Source organism: Callospermophilus lateralis, chromosome X, assembly GCF_048772815.1.
Source record: "Callospermophilus lateralis isolate mCalLat2 chromosome X, mCalLat2.hap1, whole genome shotgun sequence".
Classification (NCBI taxonomy): Eukaryota; Metazoa; Chordata; class Mammalia; order Rodentia; family Sciuridae; genus Callospermophilus; species Callospermophilus lateralis.
In genome coordinates, this window is record NC_135325.1 from 87,904,040 (window position 1) to 87,919,744 (window position 15,705).

At 34.2% G+C, this 15,705-nt stretch overlaps 1 protein-coding gene across 4 annotated transcripts in view; it reads right to left on the bottom strand.

The window, feature by feature from the left end:
* Window positions 1-383: 383 nt before the first annotated feature.
* The window catches only part of Acsl4 (acyl-CoA synthetase long chain family member 4), an 81,449-nt gene continuing 66,127 nt past the window's right edge, over window positions 384-15,705 (bottom strand). For 3 of the 4 annotated variants that reach the window (XM_077106908.1, XM_077106910.1, XM_077106909.1), the window contains exons 13-16: window positions 15,509-15,700; window positions 13,258-13,372; window positions 11,159-11,316; window positions 384-3,204 (exon numbers count right to left, since the gene is read on the bottom strand). In XM_077106908.1, coding sequence (XP_076963023.1) covers window positions 3,047-3,204; window positions 11,159-11,316; window positions 13,258-13,372; window positions 15,509-15,700 — 623 coding nt within the window. In that variant the 3' untranslated portion in view covers window positions 384-3,046. The remainder of the gene's footprint in view (window positions 3,205-11,158; window positions 11,317-13,257; window positions 13,373-15,508; window positions 15,701-15,705) is intronic. The other variant, XR_013154644.1, reaches the window with a different exon arrangement.

A 15,705-nucleotide genomic window follows, 5' to 3' on the forward strand; every position in this document is an offset into this window, starting at 1 on the left:
ACTGAGGCAGTCTGGTTCCAGAGTTCTAAATACCATTTTATATATACTCCCATTTAACCCCCCAAATTAATATCTTCCTAAATAATAACCAGCCTAAAAGTAATAGTTCTCATTTATTAGCACCTACCAATAATCCATGAAATGTGATTACGATTTGTTCTACAATATTATTGTTACAAAGGGATTCTATTCTATTTACTGTATTAAAGCAGGAGCTTTCAGTTCAAATAGTCCATACTAATGGATAGGATTTATGAAAGCTGGGTTAACTGCTTCATGTAATTCCATAAACCAAGAGAATTTTAAAGATTACATGCCTAAAAGTTTGGGTCATTTTCAAACCTATAGATTTCATCTCAATGCATAAATAAGTACAAATAGGCTTGATAACATGGGTGGATTTATTTCACAAGATTCAAGTGCAAACTTAAAAATGACAAACAAAGCTTTTCATCAAGAATAAACACAAAATCTAACAATCCTGCAATCATGCATTTTAACAGAAAGTACAAATATGAATACATTATAATTTGGAACTACATTCAAAAATTAAAACATTTCTCTCTAAATCCAAAACACCATGCAATCTTTAACCTGTTCTCATCTTGTTACCTTAGAAACATTTGTCATATGCTATTAGGAAAACATAGGCAGGATTACTAAATCATTCTTTGTGATCAAAGAAACATTATTCTCCTTAACTTCTGACTTTTAATCATTCATCTGTTTTTCGGTTCTGAAAAGCCATACAATGATACCTCCATTCTAGGAGAAAAAAAACATGAATACAAGTATCAAGTAGGCAAGATACTTTCATTTGATTAAAGCAAAAGTCACAAGTGTTTGACTTAGAAATGCACATATTTGTAATAAATTTATTAAGTACAACTGTATTTGATGGCTTACACATAACTATGAACAATTTAAACAGGTATAAAAATGTGAGATCAAAATCTATAGGCTCCAATACTTAAAAAGTCACTATGAATATGGAAAGATTTCCATTTACATAAACATGTATAGTTTTAGATGAAAAATCAGGGGGTAGTGGCATCTCCCTGGTCCCTTAACAATATTTGGATTTCGCAAAGAATTAGCAGCACCCAACCTTAAGTGTTAATTACTGTTTCTAAAGGACCTATTCAACAGATTAGTTGGCAGTGTTCCAGCTTTAGGGAGATGGGTTTGAGTAGGGGTGCAAACATCTGAGATAAGATAGTATGCATGCACTCACACATTTAAAATCACCAATCTAAATGGGCCTGGGAATCACATACTGGAAAAGTTTAATAAAATCATCCTTAAAGGATTAACTGTGGGCCGAGAGTAGTAAAAGTTGATTAGTAATCTACTTGATAATAATGGTGTTTCACTCTTCAAAGGCAAGTTGGGAAGAATGAGAATACTCATACATAATTTTAAGAAAACTTACCTAGAATTTTACTTTGCAGAACACTGAACAGAAATCTTTACAAAAACCTTCATTCTTGCTTATAATACCAGATGATTTTTTCCTTATTACCACCATATACATAACATTTAAATATTTTCTTTATAAATATTTCAGAGCAAAAAGAATTCTCTTTGTTGCAGTGGTGGCCCACATCTGTACAAAGCAATGTAAGCAATTATATATATATGTATGTATATATATAAAATGATTAAGAAAAGTGCAAAGAATAACAGTATTAAGAATTTTTGCTTTTTACAGTAACTATGGTTCAAGTGTGAATATCTAACCCCAGATTTTAATTAAAGATTTAAAAAGAAATCCACACTGCACAAACATCAGTCCCTTATCAAGTAACTCTGCCCTTCTCCCAAATGTAGCATTTCCAGTTTCTAAACTCCTCACTAACAGGAAAAATATGGTAACAGTGTTTTCTTCCCTTTAACTTCCCAAAACTCATCCAAGACAATTAATCACCCGTAGGTTTGAACAAGATATTGGGGAAGTCATTCATCATAACCCGCTTTCCTAAAATTAAAGCAAAATGAAAGGCTCTCTGAAATGCAAACTACTGATCAAGAATCAAATCAGCAACAGCAAACAGATCATAAATTAGAAATGTAATTTAATATGAGTACATTTTCAAATCAATCCCTGTTATCAAAGATAAATTCAGAATCTAAATCTCTTTTCCAGGTTCAGTGCTGTGCAAGGTTCATAATTCTAAATACTTAAGTTTTCATCACCTTTTCTAACAGAGAAAATGCTTCCTGGTAAATTTTGATTAACTTTCCATCATTTTATTCTTGGTCTCAGTCTTTTCAAACACAGAAAGGCAATTTTCATCATTTTAAAAATTGTACTTTCCTCTTTAGTCATTCAAATAATTATAGTTACTGATCTCAAAGATTTAAATAGCTACTCAATTCCCCTTCAAATGTGTCACTAGATATTTTTGGTATGTATATGTTGTTTTATTCTTACTTTAGGCACTGTAATTATTCACAATATTACAATGACTCTACATCTAACCTATGTAACAATTGTGGTCTTAAAATAATACCTCCTAAGGTATTATTTTACCCTACTATATCATGACTGAATTTTCCCTTCAAGATAAATTTTAGTTAGAAGAGAATTTTAAAGCCCTGCAGCACTTCTGCTTTGAGTAGTGTTAATACATATTTTGTCATGCTTAATATTTAAACTTCTGAACTAGGAAGACAATAGACATTGGAAGCTGCAAATTTCCTCAAACTACATTCTACTCCAACTCCAATTTACTTTGTTCAACATCAAATACTTTGATTTGTGGAAAAAAGTATATCAAGCTTTTTTTTAAAACAGAATTTCTGCTCTAAAATTAATAATACATCTAAAGGGAAATAACTTTTCAATTTCAGCTTCACTAGAACTATGCAAAACTAAGTTAAAGTAGACTCAACAACTATTGTAATCAGGATTATTTTTTACTACATCTTTAGAATGATATACCTACATTCTAACAGACAGTTCAACAAAGGCTTAAACTCTAGAACAGAAGAAGAACCAGGTCACCCTCTGTGCAACCTCTCCTATGAGTAGAAGAGCAATGTTTTATTTGCCCCCATACATTCGCTCAATGTCTTTGAGGTAATGGTTCTTCAGTTCCTTCCTTTTCAGTTTGAAAGCATCAGTTACCAAACCAGTTTCAGGGGTCCATGGTTCTGGGCTTAAGCGAACCTTGATTGGAATTTCAAATCGCTCCAACTTCACTGAAATGAGAAGCAAAGGGAAGGGAGAAAAGGAGAAAGATGGGAAGGCAGGGAAGTAGGGGAATAAAGAGGAGAGGAGAAGAGACAAACAATTAATAAAACACGAATTTTGTAAAATTTACCTAGATGACACACGTTATGAGGTAATCTATTTAATGGTGTTGGACGGTTAGTAATGACACCACTATCTTATCATTTATTTTATATTTCCCAAAGTACACATGAATTGTTTCAGTTAGATAGTTTTAGTCTGTGGTTTTTATTTATATAAATATACACATGCATACCACACCTTCCTCTTCAGAGGATATATTTCTTGTTCCCTTGACCTGGGATAGTCTTTTCCAATATAGTTGTATGGCTCAATTCCTTACTTCCAGGTGGCTGTTCAAAAGCCACCTCCTCAGAGAGGATTTCATGACCACTTATAACAAAAGAGAAGCCCTCTTGTCTCTATATCTTCTTATGCTATGCTTTGATGAAAGTACTAACCCCCACCCAACACATTGTATGTCACCCACTAGAATTCAAGTTCCATGAAAGCAGGGTTTTTGTTTATTCATAGCCATCTACAGGGCTACATCCTTAATAAATACATATAAGTTTATTAATTCATTCTACAAAAAAATTAATCCTTTAGACAAATATTCTTTATAAGCTCTGTTATAATATTAAAACACAGACCAAAAAGGGAATTGTAAATACCAATTTCCTTTAAACTGATGCAGCACATGTACTTAAATTAGTCAACTCAACATACATCAGAAATGTAAGAAAATAGGATATAGAGGTAATGAATACAGTATTCAAAAATTTTAGCTTAAATTTTGTGACTAAATTCTTGAGTTCTTATTCCACCAAGTTAATTATTTATTTATTTATTTAGGGGATTGAACCCAGAGGAAGTTAACCACTGAGCCACATCCCCAGCCCTTTTCATATTTTATTTAGAGAAAGAGTCTCACTGTGTTGCTTAGGGCCTTTCTAAGTTGCTGAGGCTGGCTTTGAACTTGTGATCTTCCTGCCTCAATCTCCTGAGCCAATCGGATTACAGGCATGTGCCACTGTGCCCAGCCAAGCCACCAAGTTATTTATAATTAATACAAGCCCTCCTTAAAATTCTGAATGCCCATTAACAATGTTAACCTATAAATAAACATTATTTTGTATGCAATTGTTTAAAATAGCAATTGTACAGAGGCAAATATTTGCATGTTTAAAAAACTACTGCTGAACAGCCTAGACAACTTTAGAAACAATTTCATTTCTGTGGCAAGTACAAAGAATTCAAATTCAAGGAAGTTCCTGTTCATGTCATGACTGAGTTTTATGAAAGCTTTGGTAAATTAATGAATTTCTCATTAAAATGCGAATATAAAGTCAAGTATGAGAAATAATCTTTTAAATATTACTTAGAACCAACTTCCTAAATTAATGTCTGAACAGTTAGTAAAGGAACATAAACCTTGCTTGAATTAACCATGTCTGCTCTATTCATACATACAGTTACATAGAGGTGTCTGAAATAGGACTGCAAGGTCACATTTCGATCTCAAGACAACAGTTGAATTCTTAACTTCAGATGTGACTCCAAAATCTTTCCTTTCATTTTAGTTTCCCTACTTACATAGGTCCTATTCTAAAGATGCTGACAAAATTAGGCAAGGCAAGCACATTATTTCAGTTGCAAACACGCTAATGAAAGCACATTTATAAGTGTTCCTGTATTTAATCTTCATTAGCTAAATTCTTGTTTAAAGAGGAAAAAGTGTGCTGCTTTAGGATTTCATTTTGGGAACCCCTAAACATTAGTTAGTACCATAAGCTGCAGAGAATAATAGATAATACAGTATACACTAAACAGAACAAAGTAATTGTCAAAAGTGAGAAAGATGAAAGATTATGGGAAGGAGGAACAAATATAGTTTGCATGTGAAATTTTCATCTGAATTAACTTGAATATTATAAAGTGTGACCTGCAGGTGGCAGCAACTATCAATTTTTATAGCCTTTGGAACTTGTTCAAATTACCTAAAAACAATTACCTTGCAGTCTTATGATACAACCTCTACCTCACACTTATATTTAAACATGAAGAGGACTACTAGGAAAGATGTAATATCTCAGAAAGACATGCTGAATACAATCCAGACTATTTTACACCATTTTGCATAATTCTCCAAAATGACAATGTGAAACAAAGATATAGCAAGATCAATCTTTTGTGAAACAGAAAAGCTTATGATTTATACATTCAAATCATGATTATAATTCATTATTCAAATAATAAATTGTTCCATTACATGCTTCACTCCAAGAACAGGAAATTTATGAGGGCCTATTGGGTCCTAGGGTATTTATTCTGTTTTCTGCCTGATTAAGAGGCAGCTTGAGTTTCTCTATTATTGCTTTTACAGTTAAATATGCAATGATAATTATTCAAGTAATATATATTCTGTCACTGCATTCAGAGAGTAACTAAAAATAACTGCAGCAAAACTGAGTAATTTATCAGTTAAAATACTTTTTTGAAATATCACATTTTTTAAAACTTCAGGATTTATATAAAAGAAAGTTCTGGAGGCTTGGTGACATTAATATGAAAGTGTATTACATCATTAACCTTGTAACTAACACTATATTGAAGAAGAAAACATTAAGCCACACTTCTTATAGTTATAAATAACTTTTCAAATCTGATTATGTTAATAATTTTTATTTAAATCTTTATAGTGTTTAGAGTTCTCAAAGCTCTTGAGAAAACAGTCAATTGAAAAACTATTACTACTATGTTTTTAAGCCAAAATGGAACCTAAGCAGTTTACTTTTTAAATGAATAGAAATAACAATAGCCCAGTTAGGGTAACAAGTATCTCTGATGGAAATATAAACCAGTAAGTTTTTCTGGGGAAAAAGGGAGTAACTTGGATATGCAGGGGGAAAAAGCCTTTAAATTGTATAGTCTCTTTGACTCAGAAACTCAATTTCTAGGAATTCTTACAAACAAAATTATCACACAAGAAAATTACTGAGTATAATAGATACGTATTACATTTGCTTAAAGTGGGGGGAAATGGGTAACTCACCTAAAACAAGGACTTAAATAGATATTCCTATACTGGAATACTATTTAGAAATTAAAAATGATATTATAATTCTATAGCTACTGACTCAGAAAATGTTAATTATGTTGACAGTTAAGTACATGTGCTAGAAAATAATCTCATTACCTAAAGGAAACTATTATCAAGTGATTTTTATTTCCTTCTTTATAATTTTCTACATTGTCCAATATTTTATAATGAGTACAGGAAATCTATAATCTAAAAAATGATTACTTTTATTTTAAGAGTAAAACAATGGATTAAAATTAGATTAACAGCTTCCAATTAAACATGAAGTGTATATAGGTATTCTCTGCCCTCTCTGGAAAATAATTTAAATTATTTTAAATTCTGCACTGGATAGAAGAGTTCTATAAAAATTTAGAAGATAAATCAGGTGCGCTGGCGCATGCCTGTAATCCCAGCAGCTTGGGAGGCTGAGCCAAGAGGATCATGAGTTCAAGCCAGCCTCAGCAATGGTGAGGCACTAAGCAACTCAGTGAGACCCTGTCTCTAAATAAAATGCAAAATAGGGCTGGGGATGTGGCTCAGTGGTTAAGCTCCCTGGGTTCAATCCCCAGTACTCACCCACCCCCCAAAATTTAGAAGACAAACAGCTTAAGTATTAATGGTAACTGACTTAGAGTTGAGAGGGATAAAACAAGTGCCAACAGAGAAGAGCATTAAAAAGAAGCAAAATGACCTCATGGTCAATTCAAGGCAAGTGCCTACTGAACCAAAGAATGGGTAACAAAATAGGAGGGCTTGCCCCAGCCTGTTTAGAGAATAGTCCTCTCTCACCGCGTGCTGCTCTTCCCAAACCAGCCTGTGGATAGATTTATTTTTTGGAAAGTTTGCAGTAGAGAGATTCTGGACTCAAGAACATTGGGCACAATACAAGAAGGGAGAGAGTAAGGATTCAATTAAGGTAGGACTTGCTGTGCCCCACCTCCTCTCTCCCACAAGAACATTGGGCACAATACAAGAAGGGAGAGAGTAAGGTTTCAGTGAAGGTAGGACGTGCTGTGCCCAACCTTCTCTCTCCCACAGCCCCTTGCTCCCTCTGGCTATAAACTGTTAGCAGTCAGGCTAATATTTCTCAGTCAAGAGATGGGTAATGTCTTCTTCAGAGAAATGGAGTGAACCAAGAGAAAAAGACACTAACATCTAAGTAAGTTTTCAGTGAAGCCCAAGAAGCTTTCCAAACATTTTTTTAAAGTACTTCATTCTTAAAAATGAATGGACAGACAAGGATCAGTAGACACTTGAGAAGCCACAATTAATTCAAGCATAAAGTAGAACTTGGAGGAAAAGAAGACACTGATAGGAGAAGGAACCACATCAAAGGAATCCCTTTAATATCCTTAGAAGAATAACAGGCAACACATTGATTGCATCCAAAAAAGAACAACAGAGTATTATTAAAAGGAACACTGGGAAAACATGAACAATCTTTTGAAAATTAACAGTCTGAGACTGGGAACTGAGCATTCAATAGATATATGAGATGATAAAATTGAGAGACCCTGGCAGAATACGAAAAGACAAGGAGATAAAAAGAAGATGATAAAACTAGACAATGAAAAGATGTAATCCAAAGTCATATAAAAGCAGCACCCCCCCCCTCTCTCACACACACACACACACACACACACACACACACACACTGGGAGGACCATGGGAGTTAAAAAAAAAGCAAACAAACAAAAAGATAAGTATTTCCCAGAACTGAAGGACAGAGACCTCCAGATTGAAAGAGACCACACCAGGTCTACATAATGATAAACGATTAAAGACCTACATCAGGGTGCATCACTATGAACTATTAGAATACCAGAAATTAATATAATAAATTTGCAAGCTTAGAGATAGAATACAAAAAGGAACAGGAACAGGAACATGGACAGAACTGGACTTTTCAGTAAGCAACACTAACGTTAGAAGACAATGGAACCAAGACTCCAAGACAAATTATTAAGGAGAAATGATCTATAATCTAGAATTCTAAAATATATGAGGCTTTAGCTCAATGGTGAGGATATAAGAAGAATGTATTTAGATGTGTACATGTATCTGAAAAATTTACCTACTGTGCACCTCTCCCAGGAAACTGCTAGAAAATACGCTTTATCCAAATGAGTGAGCAAACCAGGGAAAAGAAAGGCATAAGATCCAGGAAACAGGATCTAACACAGGAGAAAGGCAAAGGAAATTCCTGGGATGATAATAAAGGAAAGTTCTGGGGGACAAACGGTCCAAATTTCAGTGGGAGGATGAAGGGTTCTAAGAAGGATGTCATCAGGAAAAGGAATATACAGATGTGCTCTGCTTTCCTGTACTTAATATTTTTATAACATTATCAGAATTAAGGGGAAGAAATAATAATAGGTACACAGAAAACTAAGTAGAGAGAGACGTAGTATTAAAGTCAAGAAAAACAAAAACAAAAAGTTGTCCAACTGAATTTTTTTAGTTATGATAATACAATCACAATGCAAAACATGAAATTGTACTATGTATTGAAAAGGGAGTATGTAGATGAGGTAGAGAGAAGAAAGCTACGTCATCTTCTGTAGTAGGAAGTCCACAGAATCAAATAAAAAATGCAAGACAGAGAAAGAAAAAAATGGAGACAAATGCCATAGATTAAAACACTTGGGATATAACATGGAGGGCTATGTGACACAATTCTTGGGATACTATTTACTATTTTTAAAACTGTGTGTGCTTATTATTACACTGAAAAGAATTAAGAGCAAAACTCTAAATAGGTCATAAAACTGGTCTACTATTTGGACAATTAATTATTTTTTTAAAGAGAGAGATAAATTTTTAATATTTATTTTTTAGTTTTTGGTGGACACAACATCTTTATTTTATTTGTATGTGGTGCTGAGGATCGAACCCAGTGCCTCACGCATGCCAGGTGAGCGCGCTACCACTTGAGCTACATCCCCAGCCCAACAATTAATTTTTAATCTATTTAATTTCCCAATGTTCTAGTAAGTTCTAGTAAGCAGACCATTCTGCTGATTTGAAACTGGAGACCAATCTCTTTCCTGAAGTTCTGTCAGCAGTGGCTCTGTACCTTCTGTTCTCCTGGTATCTTGTCCAGCACATCATCTATACAAGCTCTTCTTCCATCCATTCCTTAAATGCTGGTGTTGTCCAGGGACCTGTCCTCAGCCTTCTATTTTCATTTTAAAGTCTCTTCCAAGGTTAGTGCATCTACCTTCATGATTTCAATTATTCTCAAGTTGATAGTACAACAAAGGCCTCTCTCATAAGGTTTGGATGAACATACACAATCTCCTGTTGGGAATTTTAACTCTGATTATCCAACAGGCATTTCCAATTATGTATGTCCCAATATGACCTCATAATCTTCTCTTATAAGCTGGCTTTCCCTCCTGTATTTTTTAATTCAATCAATAATTATATCAACCTTGTCATTTGAGCTACATATCTAGGGGCCATTCTAGACCCCTTCTCACTTGCCTTTTTTATTCAAGCAATCATCAAAGCTTGCCAATTTTGCTTTCTAAACCTTTCCTGATTTCCTGGTTCAGGGCATTATCATTCCCACTCTCATTTAAATATTTACTACAGCTTTCTTAATTAAACTAGTCTCTGTCTCAGTCTGGACCCCTCTCAAATAATATCTTCAGGCTGGCCTCCACACTGAATTCATCTGTCAGAAATGCAAATCTGACCAAATCACTAGCCCTTATAAAACCTCACAATGGCTCCCCACTGCTTACAGTATTAAACACAAATATCAGAAAATGGCATACAAAGCACTACAGGTCTTGGCCTCTGCTTATCTTTACAACCTCATCTTGTACTTTTCCAGTAACACCAAAGACCTTGTTGTTCCCTGCCCACATCTCCTTTTTCCTACCTCTGTGCTTTTATTCCTAATTCTCTTTGGCTTAGAATTCCTACCCTAGTTAATTCTAATTAATCCTTAAGAATGAACTTTAGTGACATTTCTATAAGAAAACCTTCCATGAACTCCCAGGTAAGATTAAGTACCCTCATCTCTGGTACCAGGATTCTCTGTTCCTATCTCTATTGTTATTAAGATGGCTATCTCTCTTGTGTCCTCTCACTGGATAATGAGCTCCAGAAGAGTAAGAAATGTATCTTGCCAGATGCAGTGCTGCATGCCTGTAATCCCAGTGGCTTGGGAGGCTGCGCCAGGAGGACCGCGAGTTCAAAGCCAGCCTCAGCAACTGCAAGGTGCTAAACAGCTCATTGAGACCCTGTCTCTAAATGAAATACAAAATAAGGCTGGGGATGTGGCTCAGTGGTTGAGTGCCCCTGAGTTCAATCCATGGTAACCACTCCCTCCCACCTCCACAAAAAAAAGAAAGAAATGTATCTTATTACCTTTTATATTCCTAGTACCTAATACACGCCTGGCACAAAGTACCCATTCAAATGTTCTCCAATTGGTTACCAATATACCATCTAACACAGTCCATTTACAGAGTCAAAGAACATACACAAAGCATAGTCAGAGCTACATGCATTTTCTACTAAAGAGTTATTAGCTTCTAGCTTGCAGATATAAGATACACCTATATAACACATCTCTTCAAAGATGGACTATTCCAAACACAGGCTAGATAACTACTTTATAGGGATGTTACAATATACAATAAACAACTAGATAGGTTATTCTACTATATGACTTTTAAGAATCTTTCCAACATGGGAATTCATTACATATACTTAAGAGGTAGATAAATATTAAGAGTTATGTATCTCATTACTAAACAAGAGTCTAATGCATATGACATTATTAGATGATTTTTATGAGCTTCAACAAACTAGCAATTTCTTACTGGCATTTGCAGCTTCTCGAATTTCTTTCAGTATTTCAGCTTCCATGGCAGGGTTATTGCAGATATCAACCCAAGTTCCTTCTACCCCCTTCTGTTGTGCCAAAAGTGTTAACTTTTTCTGATTAGGAACCACAAAACTGATCACATAGGACTGGTCACTAAAAATTAGAAAGTAAAATAGAAATTAAAAGAATAGCAAAAATATTCATAAATTATTCAATGATATAATACAATACAGATAATCCCAACTATATATTTCTCTTATTTGTTAATATTCATTAAGAAGTAATAAAACACATAACAATGAAATAAACACAGAAAAATAGACCAATGGACTAGAAAAGAGAGTCCAGAAGTAAAACTTCGCATCTATGGTCAAATGATCTTCAACTGGGGTGTTAAGACAATTCAATGACAAAAGGGCAATTTCTTCAACAAATGGTGCTGTGAAAACTAGATACTCACATGCAACAGATAAAAGTGAACCTTTACCTTCCAAAATATACAAAATTAAATAAAAATGGAACAAATACCTAAATATTTAAAAGCTAAAACTATAAAACCCCTAGAAGAAAAAAATGGGGATAAAGCTTTAGGGCAATGTATTTGGTATTTTGAAACCAAAAGCAAAAATCGAAAAATGGGACTATATTAAATTTAAAAACTTCTGTGCCTCCAAAAACACACAAAAAATTAGAGAAAAAGGCAATAGATTGAGATGAAAAAATATCTTAAAATCTTTCATCTGGGGGCTGGAGTTGTAGTTCAGTGGTAGAACACTTGCCTCACAAATGTGAGGCACTGGGTTCGATCCTAGCACCATATAAAAACAAATGAAGGAATTGAGTCCATACACAACTAAAACAAATTTTTGAAAAATCATGTGTCTGATAAGGGCTTATTCTATAGAATATATAAAGAACTCCTACAACTAATAATAGTGATAAAAAACCAAATAGTTCAATTTAAAATCAGGCAAACAATTTAAATAAAAATTTCTCCAGAGATGATATACAAATGGCCAGCAATCATATGAAAAGAAGCTTAAGAGCACTGTAATGTTTTGAACAACCAATTAAAAAAAAAGAAGCTCAAACAGTAATAATCATTAGGAAAACGCAAATCGAGACAAAAATGAGATATCCCTGCACACTCATTAGAATGATTATTATAAAACAACAAAAAGGCAGAAGCAAATGTTGTTAAGAAGGTGGAATAATTGGAATACTTGTGCCCTGTTGGTAGAAATGTAAAAATGGTGCTGCCACTATGGAAAACAGTATGGCAGTTCCTCAAAAAAAAAAAATTAAAAATGTAATTATCATATGATCCAGCCATTCCACATCTGGGTATGTATCCAAAAGAATTGAATACTGAAGAGATTGATAGCCATATTATTCACAACAGTCAAGAGGTGGAAGGAACCCAAGTGTTCATTGACAGAAGAATATATATATAATTGTACATTCTATGTATGTACAATAGAATAATATTGGCCTTAAAAAGAAAAGCAATTCTGACAATTCTACAACAGTGGTGGATGTTAAGGACATCATACTAAGTGAAATAATCCAAACACAAAAAAGACAAATACTGCATAATTCTTCTTATATGAGGTATCTAGAATAGTCAAATTCATAGAAACAGAAAGTAGAATGATGGTTGTCAAGGGCTGAGGGAAGGGGGAAATGGAGAGTTGTTTAATGGGTATAGAGTTTTAGTTTTGCAAATGAAAAATTTCTGGAGATTGACTGTCTAACAAGATACATATAATTAACACTATTGGATTGTACACTTAGAAACGAAGATGGTGAATTTTGTCAGTTTATAACCACAATTATGATTTCAAAAAAAAGAACAAAGCCCATAAAAATAAAACATTATAACACATAAAAAATATTTGAATACCTTAGGCTTTTTCTTAGTTGTTGATGATCCTTAATGAATTCAAGAACTTTCATAGGTGTAATTTTTAAACTCTGATGAAAGTTCTAAGAGGAGTTTGATATTATACTAATGATCATAAATAATCAAATTCCTTTCTTATTTTCCTTTTACTATAAGTATATGAAACATAAAATGTCATTTTTGAAAGTTACCTTTTGGCAAAAGCACAGATGTTGTCAATAAGAGGACAGTTCTTCAGTGCTGCTTCTACTTTCCCAAGAGACACATATTCTCCAGCTTGTAATTTTACCAGATCTTTCTTACGATCTGTAAAACATGAAGAATGTTAAGTTATTCATGGTCTATTTCATTAAGATATGAACAATTCTATTGGAGGGGTTTACAAAAGATTGAATCCAGGGTCACTTGACCACTGAGTCACATCCCCAGCCTTTCTTATATTTTATTTAAAGACAGGGTTTCATATTTTGCTAAGTTGCTTAGGGCCTTCCTAAGCGGCTGTGGCTAGCTTTGAATTTGTGATCCTCTTTCCTCAGCCTCCTAAGCCAATGGGATTATAGGTGTGCACCACCACACTCAACAGATATAAACAATTCCGATTTTCTTTGAATTTCATTGCCTTAATCTTTATTTACAAGGTACTTCTTTTAAAATCTTGTTACATATAGATACACTGCCTGTCTATACATATCAGTAAAAAAGAAAATGCCTAATTAAAGAAGTATTGGCTAAAAGCTATACCCTAAACTCAAAGCTTGAACATCTTATCATAATCTTAAATATTAAAATGAAGTTAATAGAAAGAACAGAATATTTAAGCATTAGTTTTTGGTTATTGAGGGTTTTTTTTTTTTTTTTTTGGTGGGGGTGGGGATACTGGAGATTGAACCAGGGTGCTCTACCACTCTTGGTCCTTTTTAAATTTTACTTTGAAACTGGATCTCACTAAGTTGCCCAGACTGGCCTCAAACTTGCCATCCTCCTGTCTCAGCCCCCCAATTGCTGGGATCATAGGCCATGGACCACTGTGCCCTGGTGAAGCATTAGATTTGAATGGTAGCTCTGCCCAGTACTAGCTATGAGATTCTTGGCATGTTATTTAACATTTCTCACTCCTACTTTTTAAAAAAATTTAGTTATCAATGGACCTTTATTTATTTGTTTGTTTATATGTGGTGCTGAGAATCGAACCCAGTGCCTCACACATGCTAGGCAAGTGCTCTACCACTGAGCCAGAGCTCCAGCCTTTCTCACTCTCACTTTTATCAGGAATATTGATGCCTAACTCATACAGGATATCACACTATATCTGCCATATAGAGCAAATTCAATATATGTTAATCCCCAATTTTCCATATTTAAAATTTTCTTTAAATAATTGTGCTCTAAGAAAGTACTGGCACAGGATGACCCAGCTTAAATAATCATCAACTTGCCTGACAACCTTTGTGTGAGCACTGATTTGCCTACCCATAGCCTGGAAGAACACTCTACAGAAATAACTTTCGTTTCCAGTGCAATTAAGACACAAGGGGAAAAAGACTTGGTTCTTAACTGAACCATGTTTCCTGGGAATTTCCCCAGTAAATCAAAGTTCTAAATGAAAAACCAATTTTCCCAGGTAATCTCCATATTTGGGTCAGAAACTGTAAAGTTCAGCAACAGATTGAAATGGGTCCCTAGAGCTATGATTTAAGGAACTATATGGCTTGAAACGGGCCTAACTGGGACTCTGCAGAGTTGTCCTTATTAGGAAGTCAGCTTTTGCCCGATTAAAATGAACAGAATATTTCAATTTGAGCCACTTTTGGAATTGGTTTTTGAACATAAAGGTCTACTTCTGTAAGCTCAGTAAGGGTTAGGTCAAAGCAACTGACATTCTCAGAAGAATAGACTGGTGTTTAGGATTGATATTATCATTTTCTAAGTTTAAGGGCTGGTTAGAGCCATATAAATGGGCACCAGGAAAACACACACACACACACACACACACACACACACACACACACTCACTAAGATGTTGTCCCTTGGGTGGGATGGTCAAGTGTAAGGCATAGAATAGAGTATGTTATAGTAACTAGTTCTGTAGAACAACATGTAGTGAACCAAAACATACTTCTCTTGAACTATTTTTGTTTTCTCATTAGCCAATCTTTTATTTTCCTGCTCATTTTTATTACACTCAAATGCTTCTGTAGCTGATACTTTTGTTACTGCATACCAAGGTCAAGGTACTTCTCTAAGAATTTTATATATATCAACTCATTTAGTCCTAACAGATATTATATGAGATTGGTATTGTTGTCCCTATTTTATAAATGGAGAAGCTCAGGCATAAATTAAATAACTTGCCCAAAGATTGAAACCATATAACATCAACCTTATTGATACGTTGAAATCACAAAAACTAAAGAAAAATACACGAGAAGAGCATACACTGACCTATAATCTGTAAACATCCATCAGGATGGAATTCTCCAATATCACCAGTACAAAACCATCTTTGTCCATTTTCATCCACAGAATAATCCTCTGCTGTTTTCTCTTCATTTTTAAAGTATCCCATGGAAATATTTTGTCCACCAATGACAATTTCCCCTCTGGGGTTTGGTTTGTCATGAACTGTATAACCACCTGCA